General features: G+C 46.5%; 1 protein-coding gene across 1 annotated transcript in view; it reads left to right on the forward strand.

The window, feature by feature from the left end:
• The window catches only part of Hspa4 (heat shock protein family A (Hsp70) member 4), a 42,434-nt gene extending 27,436 nt beyond the window's left edge, over positions 1 to 14,998 (forward strand). The window contains exons 9-19 of the mRNA XM_021178214.3: positions 1,737 to 1,888; positions 2,677 to 2,783; positions 3,731 to 3,864; positions 4,946 to 5,127; positions 6,591 to 6,683; positions 7,871 to 8,023; positions 8,941 to 9,066; positions 9,875 to 9,982; positions 11,991 to 12,110; positions 12,564 to 12,725; positions 13,030 to 14,998. Coding sequence (XP_021033873.1) covers positions 1,737 to 1,888; positions 2,677 to 2,783; positions 3,731 to 3,864; positions 4,946 to 5,127; positions 6,591 to 6,683; positions 7,871 to 8,023; positions 8,941 to 9,066; positions 9,875 to 9,982; positions 11,991 to 12,110; positions 12,564 to 12,725; positions 13,030 to 13,233 — 1,541 coding nt within the window. The 3' untranslated portion in view covers positions 13,234 to 14,998. The remainder of the gene's footprint in view (positions 1 to 1,736; positions 1,889 to 2,676; positions 2,784 to 3,730; positions 3,865 to 4,945; positions 5,128 to 6,590; positions 6,684 to 7,870; positions 8,024 to 8,940; positions 9,067 to 9,874; positions 9,983 to 11,990; positions 12,111 to 12,563; positions 12,726 to 13,029) is intronic.
• The last annotated feature ends 11,007 nt before the right edge of the window (positions 14,999 to 26,005 follow it).

Genomic DNA, 26,005 nt, shown 5'->3' on the forward strand with positions numbered 1-26,005 from the left:
TCTCAAAACAAAACAAAACAAACAAACCTAGAGAGATGGCTCAGAGGCTAGAAGTAGCTGCTCTCTACCAGAGGACCCAGGTCAAAGTCCTAACATCTTCATGGTGACGATAACGCCAGTTCCAAGAGACCCGACCTCCTCTTCTGGCCTGTGTCACCATCAGGCATATATGTGGTGCATGGATGAACATTGTGCACAGACACATGCACACAAAACAACCATATACATTTTTAAAAAATTATTTTTTTGAAGGACAGGTTGAATGGTGATGCGTGCCTGTATTTTCAGCAGATAGGTCAGAAGTTTAAGGTCATCATTAAATTTTAAGGCCAGACTAGGTTAGAGACCCTGTCTGAAAATCTCAGTAACCAGGAGAAAGAGACAGATGGATCGACGTGAACTCAGGACAGCCAGCAGTCCTAAAAGAGATCCAGTCTCAATCAACCAATCAAACAAACAGATTAATAAATATACAAAAATAAAGTGGAGAGTCATGTTGAAATAGGAGCACAGAAAGACATGCAAACCAGGTGTGATTTATAAGATGTTTTAATTATGTTTCAGACTAAAGGGTGACAATTCCCTTAGGAATACATTATTAACTAAAACGGTTTGGGGTCTAATGTTTACATTTTTGTTTGTCACTGATTAATTCAGGGTGTTCATGTAATGTTAGCTTAGTACTGGCTTGGCTCTTAAATCAGTGTTGATGAGAGGTAAGTGTGTTTTAACTATGGATTTTGGGAGTGTCACCCTCCCTGTTTCCCATTTTTCCGTCTTCTCAGGAGTTGCAGTTACATTGTGTAGGCTGGCCTGCAATCCTTGGACTCAAGCAGTACTCCTTCCCCTGCCTCCAGCTGGAACTGCAGGCACATACTTAATATGCCTGGCTGCAGCTCATTTCTTTTTTAAAAAGTGAGTTAGTGGAGGTCAGACAATATCTAAGTAGAGTTGATGCTCTTTGCACATTTTTGTGCATCCTGGAGGCTGAACTCTGGGGTCACCAGGCTTTCTCAGCATGTGTGTTTAACCCTCGAGCGGACAGTGGTTGTTAGATAAAGTGTGACTGGGAAAGCACTTGGCATTAGATAGGTTTTGGGCAGTAGCAGAGCCTTGCCATGCCCTGATCCCCAGGAGACCATAGTCCATGGCTGTGTGCCTGTGCCTTGTTATTTGGAACTTCCTTGCTTTATGGCAGGTCATGGATGACGTAGTATTTTGAAGCCCACTTTGGGCTAACATGCTGGCTGGAATGTTGGATCTCTTTACAGTACTTTGTGTAGCCCTCTAAGGGAATGCAGGACCTGCACAGGCAAAAGTGTAGTGTCCTTGGGCAGTGTCTTCCAGACCCCACTATTGTTATTTGAGAGTCAAGATGAGTACTTTTTTGTTGTTGTTGTTGTTTTCAAGATAGGGTTTCTCTATAGAGCCTCAACTCAGAAATCCGCCTGCCTCTGCCTCTCAAGTGCTGGGATTAAAGGTGTGCGCCACCACTGCCTGGCAAGATGACTACTTTTTACCAGAGGCTATGCTCCAGGGTGAGAGAATGTGAGTGTGTGTGGGTAGGGCATGGTGGGGGATGGGTGGGTGGGGGAGGATGATGAATTTTGGAATGGGTATGTGAGGGAGTTGTTTGTTTTTTAAAATGTTTGTGGACACCATGAGCTCTACTACTTTGTTCTTCATTGTAGAATATTGGTTTAAAGATTCTTTTTATGTTTTGTTTTTTGTGGTAGAGTTAAAGAAAGAAGATATTTATGCAGTGGAGATAGTTGGTGGTGCCACACGAATCCCTGCAGTGAAAGAGAAGATCAGCAAGTTTTTTGGTAAAGAACTCAGCACAACATTAAATGCAGATGAAGCTGTCACTCGAGGCTGTGCTCTGCAGGTGAGTTTGGTCTTCTTCAGAAGTCATAGCACAGATCTACCCATTAACAAAAGGGCAGCTTAAGGTGTAAGATTCTGAAACTCTTGCTTAAAATGGGCAGCTGACATACATACAAGGTATTGATGGCGTAGCGTGTAGTAAGAGGAGTTTAAGCCGGGCGTGGTGGCGCACGCCTTTAATCCCAGCACTCGGGAGGCAGAGGCAGGCGGATTTCTGAGTTCGAGGCCAGCCTGGTCTACAAAGTGAGTTCCAGGACAGCCAGGGCTACACAGTGAAACCCTGTCTCGGGAAAACCAAAAAAAAAAAAAAAAAAAAAAAAAGAGGAGTTCAGAAGTGCAGAGAGAGGCTGGGGGCTGTGCTGACGCAGGCCTTCAGTTTGATTCTAGCACTTGGGAGGTAGAGGCACATGGAGCTCAGTGAGTTTGAGGTCTGGGCTACAGAGTGAGTCCAGGACATTCACAGAGTGAGGTAAGCCTGGGCTGCACAGAGAACATTGTCCTGCAAAAACACAAACAAACAAACGGAATTGTGGGCCTAGGTTAAGGGCCTAAGCTAGAGCTGACAGAACTTGTTGGATTGTCGGTATTGATTCATGAAGTAGTAGACTTCAGTTAAAGTAACTAGTTAGACAGTAAATTTAACAATGACAGCAGTTTGTAGAACTATTCAGATAACGATTATATTACTACTGAAAATATTCAATCAGTGATGGCCTCCTACTGCTTGTAGTTCTATAATACCAAGTTATAATGTCTGTGTCAATGGAATTGTTAACATTTTCCTTCTAGTGTGCAATCTTATCACCTGCTTTCAAAGTCAGAGAATTTTCTATCACTGATGTGGTGCCATATCCAATATCTTTGCGATGGAATTCTCCAGCCGAAGAGGGGTCAAGGTAATGCATTGTCAGTCTTGTTTTTATGTACTCAGTTGGATGTTGAATCTAGGCAGTGTGTTGTCCTTCTTTTCAATTTACGCGTGTATCTGTCCAAGGCATGAAATGTGGTGGTTGTTGGTGTAAATTCAAGGCCAGGCATGATAGTGAATCCCTGTAACCGAGCAGGTTTTGGTAGAGGGAGGCAGGAGGATCAAGATGTAAGGCCATCCTTGGCTGCATAGTGAGTACGAGCCTCTCCGTTTTTCCTTTTTTTTTTTTTTAAAGGCATGAGTAAATTAGTGTGCCCTGTCCTTTAAAATTATATATACTTGTTCAAGTATATTATTTTTTAAACAGTTCATAAAGAATTTTATAAGATTGATGTTTTATTTGTGTATTTTAGCTGCATGTATGGCTGTGTACCATGTGTCTGCCTAGTATATGAGGAGACCAGAAAGAGGGCATTAGTTGTAAGATAACATGTGGGTGTTGGGAATCAAGCCCATGTCATTTAGAAAAGCATCCAGTGCTCTTAACTTCCGAGTCATCTCTCTATGAACCTGCATATAGTAACAGCTGACACGGAGGGGAAACTAGGACTGTTGAGTAATTACAAAGCTAGGATACATGTGTCAAAGGTGTTCAGAATGTCATACATTTTTGTCTGAGGAAAACGCTTGCCATACAAGCCAGAAGACCCCCAGAGCCAATATAAAGCTAGGGTGAGATGGGAGGCGGAGGGTCAGGACTCCCCAGAAGCTTCCAGGCTGAAAGCCTGGACTGGGTAGCAGCAAAAAGCAGAGATTGCTGTCTCAGATCAGGGGGAGTTCCTCTCACCTCAGCATGGACACACTCGTGCCTCCCCCCCCCCCAAAAAAAAACAAAAATCAAAGGAAGATTGGAATATTTTAAAAAGAAAAAGTTTTATGAAGTTTTTTGTTTTTTGTCCTTTTTCTTCTTCCTAGTGACTGTGAAGTCTTCCCCAAAAATCATGCTGCTCCTTTCTCCAAAGTCCTCACTTTCTATAGAAAGGAACCTTTCACTCTTGAGGCCTACTATAGTTCTCCTCAGGATTTGCCCTATCCAGATCCTGCTATAGGTGAGTAGAATTGAACTGAAATAATAACAAAAACTTGTCTGTACTTAGAGTACTAAATGGAAAAAAAATAGACTGTTCAGAAATGTAGGCGCTTTAGGCCACAGAAGCAAACATCTTCTGCCCTTTGTACTTGCTGTAGAAGCAGTCAGATGGTTATTTAATGGAGGCTTGACTTTTGTAGCAGTGTTCCTGGGTTGAGTGCATATTGTGGGTCATTGCTTAAGGTGGTCCTGATGTCATAGAGTTGAGTTGGATTCTAATATAGGGTTACAAGATTTGCACAGAAACCACTAGATTGTTTACAACATCAGTTTATTGTAGATTTTGGAACCAAGTTGACCAGTCTTTACAAATTGAGAACATTTACAATTTGGAAATATCACTTGACAGAGAAACCAAGAGTTGTAAAGATCTGTGCGGTGGATGAACAGCCAGGAGCAGTGTCAGTGACCTTTAGGAATTGTGGGAAGAAGGTTGGCCTCCCTGCTTTTCATTTGTATGACAGTCATACGCAGAAAGGCTAACTTCTCGAACTGTATTCTTTTCTATGTTTTCCCAATATTGGTCTAGCCCTGGGAACGCTCACTTACACATTGGGCTTCCATAGCCTTCCTCTGAAACCCACCTTGGCTTTTTGTCTTAGGCAACTCCAAGATGTACAGCTTGCCCGTCTCAAGTTTTCCATGGTTTTGTTTATTTTTGTTTTTAAACAAAATTGTTTTTGAACTTTAAAAGATAAGAAAATAAAATTCCACAACAAACTCTTGGTATGGTAGTAAAATTTACAAATGACCATTTCTTGGAAGATGACAAACTGGAAAAATTTAAAAGTAAATTGTGGAAATTGGATACTTGACTATCTGGCACAGCACATGCAGATGACATAGGGGATTGGAGGAAAGGAGAGACCAACAGGAGACGTTTGAGCCCTGAGTGGTGGGGGTCAGGATTGCGCTGTGTTGAGAGGAAGGAGATGCTACTTCTCTGAGAAATGGTCTGACCCAGGAGCCTGGTTGTTTTATTACTACGGCTCTGGATGTTTAAGGTCAGTCTCACTGTGCTTTCTTTCCTTAAATCCCAGCTCAGTTCTCTGTTCAGAAAGTCACTCCACAGTCTGATGGCTCCAGCTCAAAAGTGAAAGTCAAGGTCCGGGTGAATGTGCATGGCATCTTCAGTGTGTCCAGTGCGGCCTTGGTGGAGGTGCACAAGTCCGAGGAGAGTGAGGAGCCCATGGAGACGGATCAGAATGCAAAGGAAGAGGAGGTAGCCTGCATGCGATACCATTTGTATTGGTCACAGCTGACGACGGGCTGACAGGAGCACTGAGGCCACTCAAACCACTTTTCCATTTCATTCCAATGGAAAGGAACTGAAATTGGCTCCTCCCTCAGACTGTTTCTCAGCTTAACCCTGTACTTCTGATTATGTCTGGTGATTGTTTTTAGAAGTACAGGAGATTATGTACTCTTGATAGATACAGGTCTTTGTCTGTCTGTACATCAGATTCAAAGCTTTGAAAACTCTTCCCCAGCCGGGCGTGGTGGCGCACGCCTTTAATCCCAGCACCCGGGAGGCAGAGGCAGGCGGATTTCTGAGTTCGAGGCCAGCCTGGTCTACAAAGTGAGTTCCAGGACAGCCAGGGCTATACAGAGAAACCCTGTATCGAAAAAACCAAAAAAAAAAAAAAGATAGCCTTTCTCATTTTGGGCTGGTGAGATGGCTCAGTGGGTAAGAGCACCCGACTGCTCTTCCAAAGGTCCAGAGTTCAAATCCCAGCAACCACATAGTGGCTCACAACCATCCGCAATGAGATCTAGCGCCCTCTTCTGGAGTGTCTGAAGACAGCTACAGTGTACTTACATATAATAAATAAATAAAATCTTTTTAAAAAAAAAAAAAAAGAAAAAAAGAAAACTCTTCCCCATGTGTGGGACCTGCACTGTGCAGAGCACCCACATTGAGATCCTGGTTTCAGATGCTTCCCAGACTTTTTTTGTTTGTTTGTTTGTTTGTTTTCTGAGACAAGGTTTCTCTGTGTAGTCCTGGCTGTCCTGGAACTCACTCTGTAGACCAGGCTGGCCTCGAACTCAGAAATCCACCTGCCTCTGCCTCCCAAGTGCTGGGATTAAAGGCAAGCACCACTATTGTTCAGCCCCAGACTTTTTTTTTTATTTATTATATAAGTACACTGTAGCTGTCTTCAGGCACTCCAGCAGAGGGCATCAGATGTCATTATGGATGGTTGTGAGCCACCATATGGTTGCTGAAATTTGAACTCAGGACTTCCAAGTCAGTACCATCTCTCCAGGCTCGCCCCGACTTCTTTATTAGTGAATGGTGCTGAAAGAATTCTCTGTGGGTCTCTTGACAAAAGTCAAGCCTCTGGGAGAAGGCATGTGGAAGAGAAGCTCAAGTTTTCTTAGGAGTTTGTGTTTCCACACTCCATTGAGTCTTTTATGATTCACAAAGGAGTTCCATAGTTCCTACAAGGGTGGGCATGCTGGGCAGGGCAGGTACCAACCACACTGTTGTGCTGAACTCCAGAGAGGAAAACTTCATGCTTTATGTAATTGTGCGTAATTGGAATTTTGAACCCTGTTACAGTGATGGCTGGTAAGTCAGCAGGCATCCTATACCATGTGACTTTGAGTATGTTGTGAAGGCTGCCTAGGTTTTTTTCTGTTGTAATCTTCTTGTTTCAATGTTTGATTTAACTGGTCTTTCAGAAGATGCAAGTGGACCAGGAAGAACCACATACTGAAGAGCAGCAGCAGCCACAGACACCAGCAGAAAACAAGGCGGAGTCTGAGGAGATGGAGGTACAACCTTAGGATTCTCAGTCTCTCAGGAACCCCAGGGCCTGATTGGAATGTGGTTCTGTGCTGTTCTGTTTATTTGTAGAAGTTTTTAGCTACATTGCATAGTGTGTTTTGGAAAGTTAAAAATAAAAAAGAACATTACCGCTAAATTTTTACTGATGAAACAATGAGACATAAAATTTCCTTTTGTATTTCTCAAATTTTGCCAATTATTTTAGCCTGTTTTGTTTTTGTTTTTGTTTTTTTTCTTTCTCCCCACCCCCACCCCCCCACCCCCCCACCCCCCAGACAGGGTTTCTCTGTGTAGCCCTGGCTGTCCTGGAACTCACTTTGTAGACCAGGCTGGCCTCGAACTCAGAAATCCGCCTGCCCCTGCCTCCCGAGTGCTGGGATTAAAGGCGTGCACCACCATGCCCGGCTAATCTGTTTTTTTTTTCTTCCCCTTTTCTCTTTTGCTATAAGTTTTAGTGAAGAAGAATTTTGGTGGTTTACTTTTCATGAGTCTGTTCTGACACGTTTGTAAATTTAAGAATATTGTAGTTATTATAGTGGTAAGCAGTAGCGCAGGGCAATGTGATACAGTAGTCTAGGAGATTTATGTCTTTGTGGTCACCTTTCTGTATCTTAGGAGTGGAATGGCTACCAACCAAGAACAGTCTCGAAGGTGGCTAGGGAGCCAGAAGGGCCACTCCTTTCTATTGTAAGGTGTTACCATGTGGCTGGGGAGATGAGTCAGCTGGTACCAGGGATAAGTTCTACACCCAATTACCTGTTGCCAACCTTGCCTACTTGAGTTGGATTCCTCAGGCCCACTTGGTGGAAAGAAAACTGATTCCCCACAAATTGTCTTCTGAACTCCACCCACATGTACCAGGGCATGTGTGTATGCATACATACAAAGTCTTAAGAACGTAATTTTTAAAAAGGAAGATGCAGCAGTGCATTTGTGTAGGTACAGAGACGAGGTGGGTAGGACACAGGACCCCAATCCCTAATGACCACCATTATGCTTTACTCCTGAGTGTAGTATTCTACATATAACAGACTCACTCTTTAGTTACTAGATATGATACTTAGGAGTTACATCATTAGTTAACTGAGGCCAAGTCAGCTTTTGATATTTGATCTATTTTAAAATATTAAGTTAGCCTGTGTGGTTTTGTTCTTCATAGTTTTTGTTTCTTTAGACATCTCAAGCTGGATCAAAAGATAAAAAGACGGACCAACCACCTCAAGCAAAGAAGGCAAAAGTGAAGACCAGCACTGTGGACCTTCCCATTGAGAGCCAGCTGCTCTGGCAGCTGGACCGGGAGATGCTCGGCCTGTACACAGAGAATGAGGTATGTTTGGACTTTAAGTCAGTGCTTTTAATTCAGTTCCTGGTGTTGTGTTGATCTCCAACAATAAACTATTTCCTTGCTGCTTCATTAACTGTAATTTTGCTTCTGTTAGGAATTGGAATGTAAATATCTGATATGCAGGTGTCTGTTCCTGACTCCTGTGAAAGGGCTGTTTGATACTGCTTTAGGGTTTCTGCCAGTTTGGACTATTTTTGGTAAAAGCAGATTTAAGTTGTAAGCTATGGCTCTTTATGTTCTTTTGTGTGTGATAGTAACTTGATGTCTACATTGCTATCTCTTGCCAGGTGCCTTTTTGTTTTGTTTTTGTTTTATTTTGTTTGAGATAGGGTCTCTCCTCGGCTGTCCTAGAACTCACTATGTACTTCATGCTGGCCTGGCCAGAGATCTGTCTGCCTCTGCCTCCCAAGTGTTGAGATTAAAGGCCTGTGCCACTCTGCCTGACACAGAACTCTGTCGCCCCAAAGTAATAACTAACCCTTTCCTATGCCCCCCCCTTTTCTTTTAGTTTGAAACAGGCCCCCCCCCCCCCCCCCCCCGACTGGGTTTCTCTGTGTGGCCCTGGCTGTCCTGGAACTCACTTTGTAGACCAGGCTGGTCTTAAACTCAGAAATCTGCCTGCCTCTGCCTCCCGAGTGCTGGGATTAAAGGTGTGCACCACCACGCCCGGCCACCACTTCTTGTCTTAAATGTTTTGTTTTTGCTTTTGAGGATCTTTATTTTTATTATCTCCCCACAAAGAACCCCCCACAAAATCTGTGCTTTTCAATTTTTTAATTCCTGGGTCTATTTTGTAGGGGTGACTCAAGAATTGGAAGCTTGTTGCTTTTAATGTTAGTTGATGTGTAAGAGGAAATTGTCATAGTTGTCCTCGTGTTTAATTCATTGTTCTGTTCCAGGGTAAGATGATCATGCAGGATAAACTGGAGAAGGAACGGAATGATGCCAAGAATGCTGTGGAAGAGTATGTGTATGAGATGAGAGACAAGCTTAGTGGTGAATATGAGAAGTTTGTGAGTGAAGATGTAAGTGCCCTGTTCCCTTACTGGTGTGGTCTAGGGGGAATCCTTGGACACTCAAAGGAAGCTGTGTTAGTGTGTGTGATCATGTTACCAAGAAATGCTGCCGAGACCTGCGTGGTAGGAGCACAGGCAGGCTCTTCAAAGGCTGGAGTTTTGGTCTTAGCACTCATAGTGGCTCATTCTGTCTATAGCTATAGAGAATTGACAGCCTTTTCTGCCCTACATGGACACTTACATACATTAGGCAAAACATTCATATGCATACAATCCAAAAAAATGTGAAATTTTTCTGTTTGGGAGTTACATAGTTGTAACTTTTGGAATAGTTGAATGTTTAGTATTACACGTGTGAAGGGTTCACACGCACGTGAGTCCATGGAGAGCCTCAGAATTCTTGTCTGCTGTCTTCCTGGATTGTTCTCCACTTCTACTGTCAAGACAGTCTTTCTTGAACCTGCAATTGGCTGAATTTTTTTTTTTTTTTTAATTTTTTTTTTAAACTAGTGTAGCTAGGCACCCTGTTTTAGGGATTCCCCATCTCTTGCCTCCTGAGTGTTGGATTAGAGGAGCTGACACATCTGTTTGGCTTCTACATGGGTTCTGGGTTTCAGAACGCAAGCTCTTATTTATACTTGGCATGGCAAGCCCATGGTTACTCACTGATCCATCCCTTAGACCTGGTTTGCACTTCTGTATTGTCTCCCATTACAATGTGTGTAAGTCAGAAAGTCAGACATGTAACTGGTTTTTCTTTTCTTTTTCTTTTTCTTTTTTTTTTTTTTGATTTTGGTTTTGCTTTTTTTATTTACAGGATCGTAATACTTTTACCTTAAAATTAGAGGATACTGAAAATTGGCTGTATGAAGATGGAGAAGATCAACCAAAGCAAGTTTATGTAGACAAATTGGCTGAATTAAAAGTAAGTGACTCAACACAGAGGTATCTGAGCCTCTAGTTTCCAGAGTGGAGCTTCCATGTAAAAGCACAGGCTAAAAATGCATGCAAGAACTGTATCACTCTGATGACGTAGCCTGTTATTCTCTTAACCGGTTATAGAATGAGCTAACTTTTGTTCCAGTGGATTAGCATTGAGGCCCTTCTTGGTGTCAGGATATAGAAAGCGCATGGAGTTGTAGCCCTTCCTCAGGTACCTGCTGTGCAGTTTGGGCCAGGGTTGTGTATGTATATACCTTTCCCACAGTGTAGCTGAGGCTCTCCTCCAGCTCCTCAGCCTCCCCCGGTGCTGCGTGTGCAGGCTTGCCACATGCCCAGCAAAGCCTCTCGATGTGAGGAACATGCTACGGAGCTGGATGGGTAACATAGAAAGTATTACCTGTTTGTTGGGGGGAAAAATTGTTTGAAAACAAAGTTGTAAATTCACTGAGAGGAAATTGGAACTTTCCCTTTTGTTATGGCTTTTATTGTGGACTTTCTGGAAGAACTGGGCCATTGTAGCTGTCCAGAGTATATGGCTCAAGAACAGTGCCTGGGGCTTAGTTTACTTTGGTAGGGATGCAAGTGGTTCTGCTAAACAATGTTTTCATTTGTTTGGTTTTTGTTTTTAAAAAGACAGGGTTTCTCTTGTTGTTGTCCAAGTTGTTCTAGAACTCAGTATGTAGACCATGCTGACCTTGAACTCAAGGGATCCCACCCGCCTTTGCCTCCCAAGTGCTGGAGTAAAAGGCTTGCACCACTACTGCCTGGCTTCACTTCTTCCCCCCCCCCCCCCCCCTTGGAAAATGCCAGACATAAGAAAGTTAAGACTAATTATTTCAGCCATTCTGGCTAGTGTGTCTTTTCTGTACCTTCTTCCAGTTGAGTTAAGCTTTTTGTGATTTATGTTTTACTCAAAATCTACAGCCTCTTGCTACACCATCATTGCACCAGAAATCTCCAGTGTTACTCCAGTTTTCTGGTTCTTATTTATTTATTTATTTTTTAAGATTTATTTATATCCCAGGCGTTGTGGTGCATGCCTTTAATCCCAGCACTCAGGAGGCAGAGGCAGGCGGATTTCTGAGTTCGAGGCCAGCCTGGTCTACAAAGTGAGTTCCAGGACAGCCAGGGCTATACAGAGAAACCCTGTCTCAAAAAAACAAAAACACAAAGAAACAAACGAAAAAAAGATTTATTTATTTATTTTTTATATGTAACTACACTGTAGCTGTCTTCAGACACCTCAGAAGAGGGAGTCAGATTTCAATATGGTTGTGAGCCACCATGTGGTTGCTGGGATTTAAACTCAGGACCTTTGGAAGAGCAGTCAGCGCTCTTAACCTCTGAACCATCTCTTCAGCTCCAGTTCTTATTTCCTAAACAGTGACAACCATTTAGTTGATCAGAGTTGGGACCCAAATAATGTACATATGCATAGTTCACCTGTGTCTATAGCTGATTTTGTCTCCTGCTTTTCCTCGTCTATGTGTGGGAGAGATGGGATCAATTCATTGTGGAGAGTTTTCTCTGTGTGTGTGTTTCTGAGCCAGCGTATGGGTGTGGGGGCTTGAACCCAGGTTGCTCTTAACTGTGGAGCCATTTCTCCGGCCTCCCCAGTTTGTTTCTTAATAAAAAATGTTGGTTAAGTAAAAGTTGTTGGCTAGGTAACTTTTGGTTGTCCTCCCATTGTGAGGATTGGGCTTGGTCATGAGGAACAACTTCACTTGGGACAATCTTGACTTGTGGTCATGAGCAGCTGGAGAAGGTGCCTGGGACTTTCAATGGTTTGGACAAACATTTAGCTTAAAATAACCTGTATTATTTTAAGCATGTGTTGTGCATATATATTTGTGTGTATATTCATGTTCATCAAGTGTGTGCATACACATACCCAGAGAGTGACAAATTACCCCCATTACTCTTAATCCTAGTAGTTATATAACTTGGATAGTTTAAGCTACCCTGTATAAACCTGTGTATTCTCCTGTTAGACTTTAGGTCAACCCATTAAGACACGGTTCCAGGAATCTGAAGAAAGACCAAAATTATTTGAAGAACTAGGGAAGCAAATCCAACAGTATATGAAAGTTATCAGCTCTTTCAAAAACAAGGTATCTTAGTTTCATTTTCCTATGAGTTTTGGTTATGGCAGTGTGTGTTTGTTTGATTTTGTGTTTTTGAGGCAAGAGCTCACTGTGTAGGCCTGGGTGGCCTGGGACTAGCTATGTAGGCCAGGTATCTTTGAGCTCACCAAAGTCCATATGCCCGTGCTGGAATTAAAGCCATGCGCCAACACAACCAGTCTTGGTTTTTCCAAGATTTTTTTTTTTAATCTTACTAGTTTTATTCTTATGCACATATCAAAGTGTTGGATCTTTATTGGGGGCTGAAGTTACAGTTGGTTTTAAGCTGCCCGATGAAGATAAAGGGAACTGAACTTGGATTTTGTACAAGAGCCTTTAGCTGCCAAACTGCCTCTCCAGCCCCAAGATGAGAAATGTTTGAGAGGCGATACTGGGTAGGGAGTTGCTCATCTTCCAATTAACTGTCATCTCCACTTGTAGGAGGACCAGTATGAACACTTGGATGCTGCTGACATGACAAAGGTAGAGAAAAGCACCAATGAGGCAATGGAGTGGATGAATAGCAAGCTTAACCTGCAGAACAAACAGAGTCTGACGGTGGATCCAGTTGTTAAGACAAAGGAGATTGAAGCTAAAATTAAGGTAGTTCTTGCCCTTGCGTACTTTGGACATTTCTTTTTTTTCTTTTTCTTTGAGACAGGGTTTCTCTGTATAGCCCTGGCTGTCCTAGAACTCACTTTGTAGACCAGGCTGTCCTCGAACTCAGAAATCCGCCTGCCTCTGCCTGAATTAAAGCCGTGTGCCACCATGCCCGGCCCTGAACATTTCTTAACAGCTCTTTGTTATTAACAGTTGGGATTTCATTATGGCTTAGGTACTGGGGCTTAGCATGTCATATAAAATTTGTTTCATTTATAAGAAACTATAGTTTTCTTTACCATTCTAGGAGCTGACAAGTTTTTGCAGTCCTATAATTTCAAAACCCAAACCCAAAGTGGAACCCCCAAAGGAGGAACCAAAACATGCTGAGCAGAATGGACCAGTGGATGGCCAAGGAGACAACCCAGGCTCCCAGGCTGCTGAGCACGGTGCAGACACATCTGTGCCTTCTGATGGCGACAAGAAGCTTCCTGAGATGGACATTGATTGATTCCAACACTTGTTTATATTAAAACAGACTATTATAAAGCTTTAAGTTGTCAACTTTGTTCTGAATATCAACTAGAGCAAGCAAATACTGGAGATTTCTTAGTCAGTTTTTAGGGGACCTCGGGGGTGGGGTATATAGGTAATATACAGAGCATTTTGACTTCTAAATAGTTAGATCCAGAGATGAAGTGCACTGTTCTCTCTTCATTACGGCCCTGTTTAAGAGCCCAGCTAGTCTATCTGAGCTCTCGCCTCCCTCCTTGTTTTAATCATGCTTCTAGAAGGTGAAGTGTGCTTGGGGAAACTGAATTCTAACAAAGCTGAGACGGCCGCCAGGCAGGCTTTTCCTCACACATGACACAAGTTCAAATTATGCTTTGGAAGGTCTAGGTGGAGATCACCACCAGCATTCTCTGCCTGTGCGGTTGTGGGGCTGGTGCTTTCTCCATTTCTGAGGGTCAGAATGGCCAAGCATGGATTAACACAGGAGAGCGCAGAGCGCAGCAGGGCCTGCTCTCATCCCTCTATCCCCAGCCCCGTCTTCCTCCTCCATCCTCAAGCAGTATAAATGCTATGTGCCCTCTTCACTTAGAGCGAGCTTTAGTGTGTCAAGGGACTTGGACTCTGGCTTCCTGTACTTCCTAAAAGTACATTCACTAATACTAAAGCATCAAAGTTAGTTTAACCTTAAGGTTGGGTTGTAAATAACACAGTTGGGTATAGGCATGGTAAATCTGAGCAGTCCATCCTTAGTATGGTGGAAAGATTTGTACCCTGACCTGCTCGAGTGGTGGTAGATGTATGTAAATTAGAGGTTTGAATGGAACAGGTTGAGAGTTCGAGGCTCTTTGGTATCTTTTGTGTTAATGTGTCTTGAATCTGCCAATCTGTATGTTAAAACAGCTGACAGATTGTAAAGCTATTGCACTGCATTGCCCTGGACAAGTCTGAAATTGGTATAAAAGACAAGGTGCCCAAGGTCACAAGAACACCTCATTGCTGACTGAAGCCAGTGTCAGGGCACCACATATTCCTGGGGCAAACAAAGGGGCGGATGGATGCCTGCAGTAGAGGTCAGAGTTGGTTGCCTGCCTTAGTTACAAGTGTCGCTTATGTTCTGGGTCTTTGTATCACTGATCTCTGTAACAGAGCCTCTGTTTATTTTTTGCTTGTTGGAAATAGGGTTCAACCATGCATAGTTAGAATCACTATGCGTCTTGTCTGTCCACACAGGAAGTGCTATAGCTCTCAAGTGCTCTAGAGGCAGTTGGGAAGGAAGGAATGCTTATGTGAGCAGCTGGACTCGCGCTCAGTGCAGGCCTGGAACCCCAGGCCAAATGTATGCTCTGCTTCCTTGAGTGCTGCAAGAGTGCCCACTGGCCTTGCTCTGAGGCCAATAGCTTTTTCAAATGCAGGCTGCAGGATTAAGCCAACTCTTATGCAACTGACTGTCCTTAATGACGAACTCTCATAAACATTTGTGTGTGGGGGTGGGAGGGTTTGGGTGTTGGGATGGGGATGAATTTGAAGTTAAAAGCTAGAAATCAGATGGTCTGCTTCTGCTCTGTCTATATAGACCGATTGGATTTATGTGGAGGCTGGCCAGATGGCAACTGATGACTTGTGTGCAAACAAGTGTTTATCCAGGTTGCGTTATCCAAACTGGTTTGTTAAAAACTCTGGGTCACATTCTTACACTAAGAAAAGCAGTTAACATGAGACAAAGTTTAGGAAAAACTAATAAAAGAAACCTGTCTTAACTTGAATGGTTTTCTTAATTTTCTTAAGTGGGCTGTGTGTGTGTGTGTGGGGGGGGGGGACTTACTTGAGTTGTTACATATGTGGGTGGGTGGGTAGGGGCAGGCTGCGGGAGACTGTCAACAGAATAACCTGGACTGCATGCAGTCCATAATCTTGCCTTAAGGTGTTTATTTTGGAGCCCTCTGCCCCGGAGAATAGCAGTCCAGTGTTGTTCTTGGTATAGTAATCTGCGAGGCTGGCCTTTAGATTTGATGGTAGAAGGTAGATGGCACAGAGTATTAACATAAGTGCCAGGACTGAGTAGGGCCAGAATCTGCTAGGAACTGATGCCTGGCTAGTGGGTACATGCCCTGTGGTGAGGCAATAGGGTTGAAGTGTGAGCCCTTTACTGCCATGGCATGGGTCCTATCTAGGGAGAAGTCAGACGCTGGTTGGTTGAAACTCACCTTTATGGTCCGTGCTGGCCTCGGATTCAGATCTGCTTGCTTCTGCCTCCCCAGGGTTGGGATTAAAGGTATGTATCGCCACACCCAGCCTCAGGTCAGGCCTTGGACTATGCTTTTTGGAGAAGAGAGGTTGGGGTGGGCGGCCATAGCTGTTCCACGGCATCAGGTGTTCACCCATGGTCAGCAGTGCCCCTGCATGGGGCTGTGGGAACTGTGAGGGTGGGAGTAAAGCAATGACTGATGTAAAATTGTCCACTGTGGTCACTTTGCTCTGTGTGTGGAAAACCCTGTCAGAGAATCTGGAGGCATGAAGAACCAGGTAACTTGTGTAAGGAAAATGGTAGAAAGGGCCTGGGTGACTACTTAGATCTGTTTACCAGTGGCTGAGTTTTACAAGGAGCCAAGCTGTACCTGAAGGAGGGGGAAGGATTTCAGTGTGGCTCCAGCTTAGCCTATGGTGAAAAACTGGCAGTTGCTTTTAGGGGAATAAGTGACAAAGCAAGAGGTGGCAGGTTAGAAGTCTGGTTGACTTTTCATTGTCTCATTGCTGAAGATGAAACCTAAGGCTCACACATAGCAGGCAAGTGCTCTACTGTAAGCCACATTTTATCCTCAAGCTCATCTCCCTTGCCTGCCTGTCTCCCGAGTGGCTGGGATTAAAGCCACAATGCTTGACCTAAAATCGTTTTAAAAAGAATGGCATGGGAGACAGAGGCAGATGGATCTCTGAGTTCAAGACCACTCTGGTCTGTGTAGTGAGTTCCAGGTCAGCCAAGGGTACAGTGATACCTTGTCTCAGCAAAACAAGCAAAAACAAAAGTGAAGAGAAAGACCCTGAGCTGGGGTTACAGCTTAGTTGGAGCCAGCATGATGGTGCATGTCAGTAATCGCAGCGCTCATGGAGTAGAGAGTGGAAGGATGGAGGATCACAGTTCAAGATCTGCCTATGTGTGTAGCGAGTTTGAGGCTGGTCTGCACTACAGTGGGATGCTCCAGAATAAGTAAGCAATGGATAAATGACTTTAAGGCCTTAATTCTAAAATAGATGTGGAACTTTAGGTCTGTTGGGGTCATGGCAGGTCAGCTGCTGGTTATAAAGGTTGTAGAGGATAGAGAAAACTGTTGTAGTTCCAGGTAGCTGTGGAAGGAATCCTCAGGGCTGGGGCTGTCCTGGATATATTTAGAAGTGTCCAGAAAGGAAGTAGAACCTTCTAGAGCAGAAGGTTGGGAAGAGGGAGTTCAACCATGAGAAATGGAATGGCCAGTAGGTCTAGATGCGCTGGTTGAGCCTAAGGAGCTTGGGTTCAGTGAACCCACAAGTTCCCAGGCACTCTCAGCCTGCTGGAAACGGGATCAGTTGGCAGGCTGGGCGGTGACCTGTGCCCATGGTTTAGAATTAAATGAGGATGGTTCTCACCACTCTTCTTCACTCATGGTTTGCCAGTGCATTTCTTGGATGGCTCTGGCCGGGGACAAGCCCAGGACATGACCCTCACAGACCTGGAACACGGCTGCCCTTGTGCACTGGATGCTGCTGTTTGAAGCAGAGGCTGCTGTAAGAACTGCAAGAAGGAGGGATGTGCTGAATCTGAGGCCAACATGGACCATAAAGGTGAGTTTCAACCAACCAGTGTCTGACTTCTCCCTACATAGGACCCATGCCATGGCAGTAAGGGGCTCACACTTCAACCCTATTGCCTCACCACAGGGCATGTACCCACTAGCCAGGCATCAGCCCAGGAAGCAAGACAGAAAGCAGGAAGGTGTGCTTTTCTGGGGGATCAGGGAAAGAAGGGATCTAGGCAATGTTAACAATACAGACATGCTTCCCAGATCTGTGCGGTACCCAAGGGCAGTCACGGGCTGGCCCTAACCTACTGTCCAGTTTTGGTGCATGCATTCAGGACAGAGAGAATAGAGCGATATTTGCTTCCAGTTACTCAGTGGGATTTGCAAAATTCAAGTCCAACATTCAGAGTCAGACACTATAGAAAGCTGTATTTGTCTTGGGCCCTTTCATGAGCTGTGCAGAGACTTAAATCCATACAGGGCTGGGTGCCTGTTAAAAATTTGGAGTCCTGGATCAATGGAGGAAGAGAGAGCACCATGACTGCTTTTCTTATCTCCAGTTAGCAGGCTTTTTTCCACCACTACTGCAGGACTCACATTGTTCTGCTTTGTTTTCTACCTGAACTAAAAAACTTACTTTAAAATTGGGATTGGAAAGACAGCTCAGCAGTTAAGAGTGCTTGCTGATCTTGCAGAGGCCTGAGTTCAGCTCTCAGTGCTCATAATGGGGCTGTCTGTAATTCCAGCTCCAGAGAATTGGAAACCTCTGGTCTCTGCAGGCAACTGCATTTGCTTGCACGCACACACTTAAAAATAGTAAGTCTTAAAACCCCTCCTTATACTTTAAAGCAATACCAGCCTACTGTTTGTTTGGCTAGTGCTTGCAGAGGGGAAGCTGTGGCTCAGCTCCCAGGACAAACACTAGTCAGATATTTGCAGGGTGAGCTGGATCAGAAGGCGTATCCAGCTCAAGGGCATCTGCTAGCTATTCCAGTGGAAGGAGTGTTACTGTGTGTTACTTTTATTGTTGTTGTTGTTGCTCATACAAAGTACCTAACAAAAGCAATACAATCAAGGAAGGACTTTGATGGCTCACAGTTTGAGGGCACAAGTCCATCCTGGTGCGGGTGGGGTGATGAGAGCATGCAGGAAGCAGAGGTGAGTCATGGTTCACCCCACTCTGCCCCCTTTCCATTCAGTTCAGGGCCCTGGCCCATGGCATGGTTCTGCTTGCTCCGGGGCAGGTCTTCCCTCTTGAGTTAAACCTCAGGGAAATATTTTCACAGGTACATATTGGTGTGCCTCCTAGGGGATTCTAAATTCCATTAGGTTGATAATCAAGAGTAGCTTTCACATAAGGTTTTATAGTACCTGAAACATCGAGAGGCCCATGCAGTGGTCTGGAAAGGCCCTTGCTTGAGTGATGAGCCTTGCCTCTGTGCCTGGTCTCTCTCAATGAAGCAGCGACTGGAGTCCAGGTGCCTCCCCGAGACTAAAGAGATGCGGTGTTTTCAATGGAGACAAGAACAGCCACCAGCGCTCTAGGACTCGCTCCACAACTCCCTTTTCTGGATGGGGGAAGGGTCAAAGCTGGTGCTTGTTATAAGCTCAGGACTCCCCATACCAGCTGGTTACAGTAGCATAGCTGACCTTCTGGAGAGCCACGTGTCTGCCATAGTGGATGAGGACTTTCAAAAAGCCACCCTCAACATGGTGTTACCATAGTTGCTTCAAATCTGTGGGGAAACCCACCTAAGACCCTTCGAACCTGTGGTGGTGCTAAATCCTATGTATATTAGATTTTTCTCCCATATGTACCTTTGATAAAATTCAGTGCATAAGTTAGGGAGAGTAAATCAGGTGTGATTTCACATGCCTATAGTCTCAGCTATAGGCAGACTGAGGGGCAGGAGATCAGACATTCAAGGTCACAGTAGTTCCTTAGTAAGTTCTAGGCCAGCCTGGAATCCATACGGCTTTATTTCGGGGAAAGTAAGGGCGGTAAGAGATGAACAGTACTGAGAGAATGTTGAGATGTTCTATCTTGTATATAATAGACACTATAGGCTGTACTATATAGTGTACTAGTATGCTGTATATTAGTGGAGTACAGAGCACACAAGGCTGGGCAAAGGGATGGGTGGTATCCTAGGAAGAATTGAGCAACATAACATGAGGTTTCTGCACACTATTGAGGGTAGTATGTAATTCAAAATTCACGAGTTATTTCTGGAAATTTCCACTTAATGCCTTCAGATCATGGCTAACTTTAGGGAACTAAAACAGGAAGTCAAGACAGTGGATGAAGGGGCCTACTGGTTTTGAAGTAGCTCTCATTTCTTCTTTTGTAAAGTTTTATTCCATCTATTTATTTTGTGTGTGCCCTGCACACTTGTGAGGGTCAGATACACGTTTTAGGAGTCAGTTCTCTCCTTCCACCATGTAAGGTGTAGAAATTGAACCCAGGTCCTCAGATTTGGGGCAGGTCCACTCAGTCATCTCACCAAACCCAGCTCTCATTTCTTAAGTTTCTTCTCCAGCCAGCTCTGGTCTTCTGTGAGCTGCAATGCCACTGCTGCCACATGGGGGCGCCATCGTTCTTTCTTTGTTATGGTAGGTTGTTGCCAAGCAGGTCAGAATCAGAACACCATTCAGACTTCAGGTTTGGAGAAATTTGGAGAAGAGAAGGTAGCTCCTCCATCTATGGATTAGTGAAGTAAAGCAAAATCAGTCTGGTACCACACAACAGCTAGACGTGAGAGTGTTAGTCACTAACACTGTCAACCTGACGGCTTAGAATCACCTAGGAGACACACCTCAGAGTGCCTGTGAAATTGTTATCAGAGATGTTCACCTAGAGAAGGAAGAGCTCCCCTAAATGTGGGTGGCACCACCCCCATGGGTCTGGAGTGAATTAAAAAACCAGCAAGTTGAAGGCTGGAGAGATGGCTCAGCAGTTAAGAGCCCTGGCTGTTCTTTCCTGAGGACCTGGGTTCCAGTCCTAGCTCCCACACGGTGGCTCACAGCCATCTGTAGTTCCAGTTTCAAGGGATCCGGTGCCCTCTTCTGGCCTCTGTGGGCACTGCACACATGTCATGTAGACATAGGCAAAAACACCCACATACATAAAAATAATAAAGACATGTTTAAAAAAAATAGAAAAATGCAGATTGTGGAGGCTGGGGAGTGTGGTTCAGTTGGTTAAAATGCTCGCCTTGCAAGGACGAGGAGCTGAGTTCAATCTGCCGAACCTGTGTAAAAAGCCAGATGTGGCGGTGAACACCTGTATCTTAGTGCTGTGGTGGCAGAGGCAGCAGATCCTGGGGCTTGTTGCCCAGCAGCCTAGCCCATTTGCCACGCCCTGGGCCTCAGAGAGAGAATGTGAGCTGAAAACCAAGGAGCATACCTCCTCAAGAAAAAATAGTACCCAAGGTTGACCTGCGGCTTCCACGTATGCATGCAACTCCCCACCATGATGGGCAGCGCCCTCAAGCAAACCCACCCTTCCTTCAGAAGCTGCTCCTGTCAAGTACTCGGATGCAAGTAACTAAGGCGCACCTAGAGAGCTGGCCGCCAAAGTGCAGTGTTACTGGGTAATAAAGAGACTCCTGCACTGATGTTCACCTGCGGTAGACACTGAGGAGTCATGGGATAGACAGACACTGGGGTGGACAGACACTGGGGTGGGTGGACAGACACTGGAGTGGGTGGACAGACACTGGAGTGGGTGGACAGACACTGGGGTGGACAGACACTAGGGTGGACAGACCCTGGGGTGGACAGACACTGGAGTGGACAGACACTGGGGTGGACAGACACTGGGGTGGACAGACACTGAAGTGGGTGGACAGACACTGGGGTGGACAGACCCTGGGGTGGACAGACCCTGGGGTGGACAGACCCTGGGGTGGACAGACACTGGAGTGGGTGGACAGACACTGGGGTGGACAGACACTGGGGTGGGTGGACAGACACTGGAGTGGGTGGACAGACACTGGGGTGGACAGATACTGGAATAGACAGACACTGGGGTGGGTAGACAGACACTGGGGTGGGTAGACAGACACTGGGGTGGACAGACACTGGGGTGGACAGACACTGGAGTGGGTAGACAGACACTGGGGTGGGTAGACAGACACTGGGATAGACAGACACTGGGGTGGGTAGACAGACACTGGGGTAGACAGACACTGGGGTGGGTAGACAGACACTGGGATAGACAGACATTGGAATAGACAGACACTGGGGTAGGCAGACACTGGGGTAGACAGACACTGGGGTGGACAGACACTGGGGTGGGTAGACAGACACTGGGGTGGATAGACACTGGGGTGGACAGACACTGGGGTGGGTAGACAGACACTGGGGTGGACAGACACACTGGAGTGGGTAGACAGACACTGGGGTGGACAGACACTGGAGTGGGTAGACAGACACTGGGGTGGACAGACACTGGGGTGGGTAGACAGACACTGGGGTGGACAGACACTGGGGTGGGTAGACAGACACTTGGGTGGGTAGACAGACACTGGGGTGGGTGGACAGACACTGGGGTGGGTAGACAGACACTGGGGTGGACAGACACTGGAGTGGGTAGACAGACACTGGGGTGGACAGACACTGGGGTGGGTAGACAGACACTGGGGTGGAGAGACACTGGGGTGGACAGATACTGGAGTGGGTGGACAGACACTGGGGTGGACAGACACTGGGGTGGGTAGACAGACACTGGGGTGGACAGACACTGGAGTGGGTAGACAGACACTGGGGTGGGTAGACAGACACTGGGGTGGACAGACACTGGGGTGGACAGATACTGGAGTGGGTAGACAGACACTGGGGTGGACAGACACTGGGGTGGACAGACACTGGGGTGGGTAGACAGACACTGGGGTGGACAGACACTGGAGTGGGTAGACAGACACTGGGGTGGACAGACACTGGGGTGGGCAGACAGACACTGGGATAGACAGACACTGGGGTAGGCAGACACTGGGGTGGGTAGACACTGGGGTGGACAGACACTGGGGTAGACAGACACTGGGGTGGGTAGACAGACACTGGGATAGACAGACACTGGGGTGGGTAGACAGACACTGGGGTAGACAGACATTGGAATAGACAGACACTGGGGTAGACAGACACTGGGGTGGACAGACACTGGAGTGGATAGACACTGGGGTGGGTAGACAGACACTGGGGTGGACAGACACTGGGGTAGACAGACACTGGGTTGGATAGACACTGGGGTGGACAGACTCTGGGGTGGACAGACACTAGGATAGACAGACACTGGGGTAGACAGACACTGGGATGGGTAGACAGACACTGGGGTGGACAGACACTGGGGTGGGTAGACAGACACCCGGTGGACAGACACTGAGGTAGACAGACACTGGGGTAGACAGACACTGGGGTAGACAGACACTGGGGTAGGTAGACAGACAGCAAGCAGCATATACAGACACCAATACACCAGGGTTGACAGAAACTGGCATAGACATTTATGCTACCTGGAAGCAGCCTGAAACCCTCCCCTGTTTCAGCAGGTCCAAGGCAGTTCTGAGCTTCCACAGCTTCAGGAGACCCTTCCTTCCTGTCTCTAGCAAGCCAGGGTACGTCCTGAGAGGAACAGTGTTGCCCAGCAACTGCAGGACCCTCCCTCTGGGAGAAGTGGCTGTTAGCCTCTGGGTTGGAGTTGAGCTACTTTCTGTTCCTTCTGTGACACAGGGCTCTATCCCAGGGCTTCACGTGCACTAGCTAGGACCCTTTACCAACTGAGGTACAGGCTAGCCATTTTGTTATTTATTTTGAGACTGGGTCTCATGTAACCCAGGCTGGCCACAAACTTGAACTCAGATCCACTAGAGGACTTTGAACTCCATCTGCCTCTATGTCCTAAGTGTTGGGGTCATAGTTATGCACCACTCTGTCCAGTTTATGTTGTGCTGGGGACTGAACCCACGGCTTCATCATTGCTGGGTCAGCAGCCCTACCACCTGAACTACCTTTGCCACCCCAGTTGTCCTTTCTAACCGAGCCTGTCGTCTCCAGCGTTCTGACTCGGGTACATACATAGTAAGCCATCCCTCCCTCAAACTAGAGAGTGGCTCTCTAGCATGAGGGATCCTGGCTGCTCAGGGGCTGTTCCTGGGTCAGCTGGCCACGCCACACCGTTTCCATTAGTTCAGATCCAGCTTCAGCCTGCTCTATACAGCTTTCACAGATGCTTTCAAAAGGAGCCCTAAATCAGAACCAACTCATCAAGTGGCTCTATTAACAAAATTGCTTCCTGCTAATTTGAGTTTACAAAATAAATGGCTCCTGACAATCTGGCAGGGCTGTGTGGTGGGCACCCCACCCACCATGTGCTTTGGGTACAGGACAGGGCATCCATAGGGGAGCAGGGGAGCTCCAGCCCAAATGCCATGGCAACCATCAGAGAGGACTTGGGGTTATCACAAATAGATAGGCTGAATTATTTGCTGGGTTTGTTCATCACTCCGAGGAGTCTGGGATGCTGCACTGGCCTAGCAACATGGTTACTACAGGGCCCACAGCTGCTATTATGCAGCTCTTTGTCTAGTTGGGCCTGCAAATAAGTGGATAATGAACAGTCATCAGGCAGAGAGGGACAGTGTGGCCCAGACAGATGAGCCTGGAGCTGAGAGGTAAAGAGGCACAATGGAAAGAGGGGGTTGGGGGACAGCTTAACCCCAGGCATGCAGGGAGCAAGGGGCAGCACTGTGGGGTAGAAAAGAATCCAGGGCAGAGGTCAGTCAGGTCAGACACTGGCAAGTGCTCGAAGTTCAGAGCCATAAAAACCTTGTCCAGTGGGACGATGGCTTAGGTGGTAAAGTGCTTGTCACATACGCATGAAGACCAGAGTTCAATCCCCACCCAGCATCTATTTTAAAAACTGCCTGTCTTGGTGATATATGCTCCTAATCCCGGTGCTGAGGAGGTGGAGAATTCACCCCCTGGGCCTTGATGGCTGAATCAGTTGTGCTCCAGGCCAATGGAAGACTCTCCAAAACAAGTGGGTGCCTCCTGTGGTAGCCCCCAAAAGGGGGAGCATTATTAGGAGGTGTGGCCTTGTTGGAGTAGGTGTGGCCTTGTTGGAGGAAGTGTGTCACTGTGGGAGGCGGGCTTTGAGGTCTTATATAAGTTCAAGTCTCATGCAGTGAGACAGTCTCCTTTTGCTGTCTGCAAATGAAGATCTGGACCTCTCCGTCCCCAGCTCCATGTCTACCTGCACACCACCATGCTTCCTGTTATAATGGACTAAGCCTCTGAAACTGTAAGCCAGCCCCAGTTAAAGGTTGTCCTTTATAAGAGTTGCCACGATCATGGCGTCTCTTCACAGCAATGAAACCCTAACTGAGACACCTCCTGAGGGAGGGAGGACACCTGAGGGTGACCTCTGACCTCCGCGTGCCCTCTCTACCCAATCTGAGACAGGGTCATCACCACTGTTCACTCCAGTGCAAGCATTACCTGGTCCTCGAGCTTCCATCTTGCCACAGGAATGCTGGGAGGAGAGAGGACCATGTCCAGCTTTTCTGTGGGGTCTGGGGATCATGAACCCACGCCTTTATACTTGCATGGCAAGCCCTTTGCGCACGGAGCCACCTCTCTAGCCTTTATAGTTTGCTTCTACAAAGTCTCATATAGCCAAGGCTGTCCTTGAACTCTTGATATTCTTGCCTCAGCCTCCCCAGTGCTGTGATACCTGGCCTGAATTTGGGTTCTGGAAGGCTGGCGAGGGGGTGGCAGTCTGATGGCATGTGGTGGTCTGATGGCGTGTGCCACACGAAGTATAAAGTGTAAAGGCAGCAGCTGGCGACTCCCTTTTCCTCCATGCCAGGACTGGGGTCTTTAGAATGATCCCGAGTGGCCCATCCTCTGATGCACCTTGAACCAGGGACAGGAAGTGTGTTTCTCTGCATGGTGTGATGGGTAATTACCAGCACACCAACACCGAAACGCAGCCTTGGCTCGAGGAAAGAACACAAAATGGCAAGAGCAGAGTTTCCGGCGTAGACCTCCCGCACTTAACATTTATGAGTGCCCATAAAAGGCAAGGTTGGAATTGTATCTGCAGTTCCCAAGCACACGCCATCATTTTACACACTCTAACATCTGTTTTAAGATCACAGCAGAGAGTGTTGGGTAATTGGCTTCCTTTTGTCCTGGGCCCATCGGTTAGGCCCCATCAACTCGATTATAAATTCTCAGGGATTTACCAGTAAACAGCATTTGGGGAGCCCGATACTGTCATTCTGCAGCTCGGGTTTGGAAAGAGGTTAGGGATGGGTTTATTGGTGCTTCCCTGCACAGCCGCAGGGCCACAGCTGCAGCCTGAGACACAGGCTCTGCTGGGAAGCCCCAGACCCAGGGCGAGGTGGCAAAAAAGACCGCCTGAGGGGAGGGTTCCTGGGAGTGGAGGCTGTGGAGAGGTTGTGGGGAAATGTGGAAAGCTTTGAGATTGTGGGAAAAGCTTCTGTGTTCTGTGCCTCAGTTTCCTCCTGTGTAAAATGCAGCTGGCGATGGTTGTCCTAATTCCCTAGGGGCAACTTGAAGCCAGGGCACAGAGCATGCTCAGCATTGTCTGGCTCTCATGGAGAGACGCCTACAGGGGGACACTGTGCTCCTAGGGAAGTGAAGAGACAAAGACAAGCTCTTCAGATGGCTGTTCATAGGTTCCAAAGGTCTCCTTCCTGGAGGCAGCTGTGAGGGCGGGCCACACTGTGAGATAAGATTACAGAGATCCATAGCAAGGCCTAGTGAAAGCGGGGAGCGGGGGGTTGGGGTGGGGTGGTGGATGGGTGTGGGTGTGTGTGGCCATGACAGGCATTTCTCCTGGACTGGGGTGCTGGCATCCTTCTTGTGTTCATGAGCTGGGTAGTCCCAGTAGAAGGGGATAGCAGGAACCCAACAGGTCTTCCGGCCCAGGCTCTGGAAGAAGGAACAATGTTCTGAGCTTTCTCTTTGGGT

Source organism: Mus caroli, unplaced genomic scaffold (genome assembly GCF_978045245.1).
Source record: "Mus caroli unplaced genomic scaffold, Mus_caroli_1 scaffold_13, whole genome shotgun sequence".
Taxonomy (NCBI): Eukaryota; Metazoa; Chordata; class Mammalia; order Rodentia; family Muridae; genus Mus; species Mus caroli.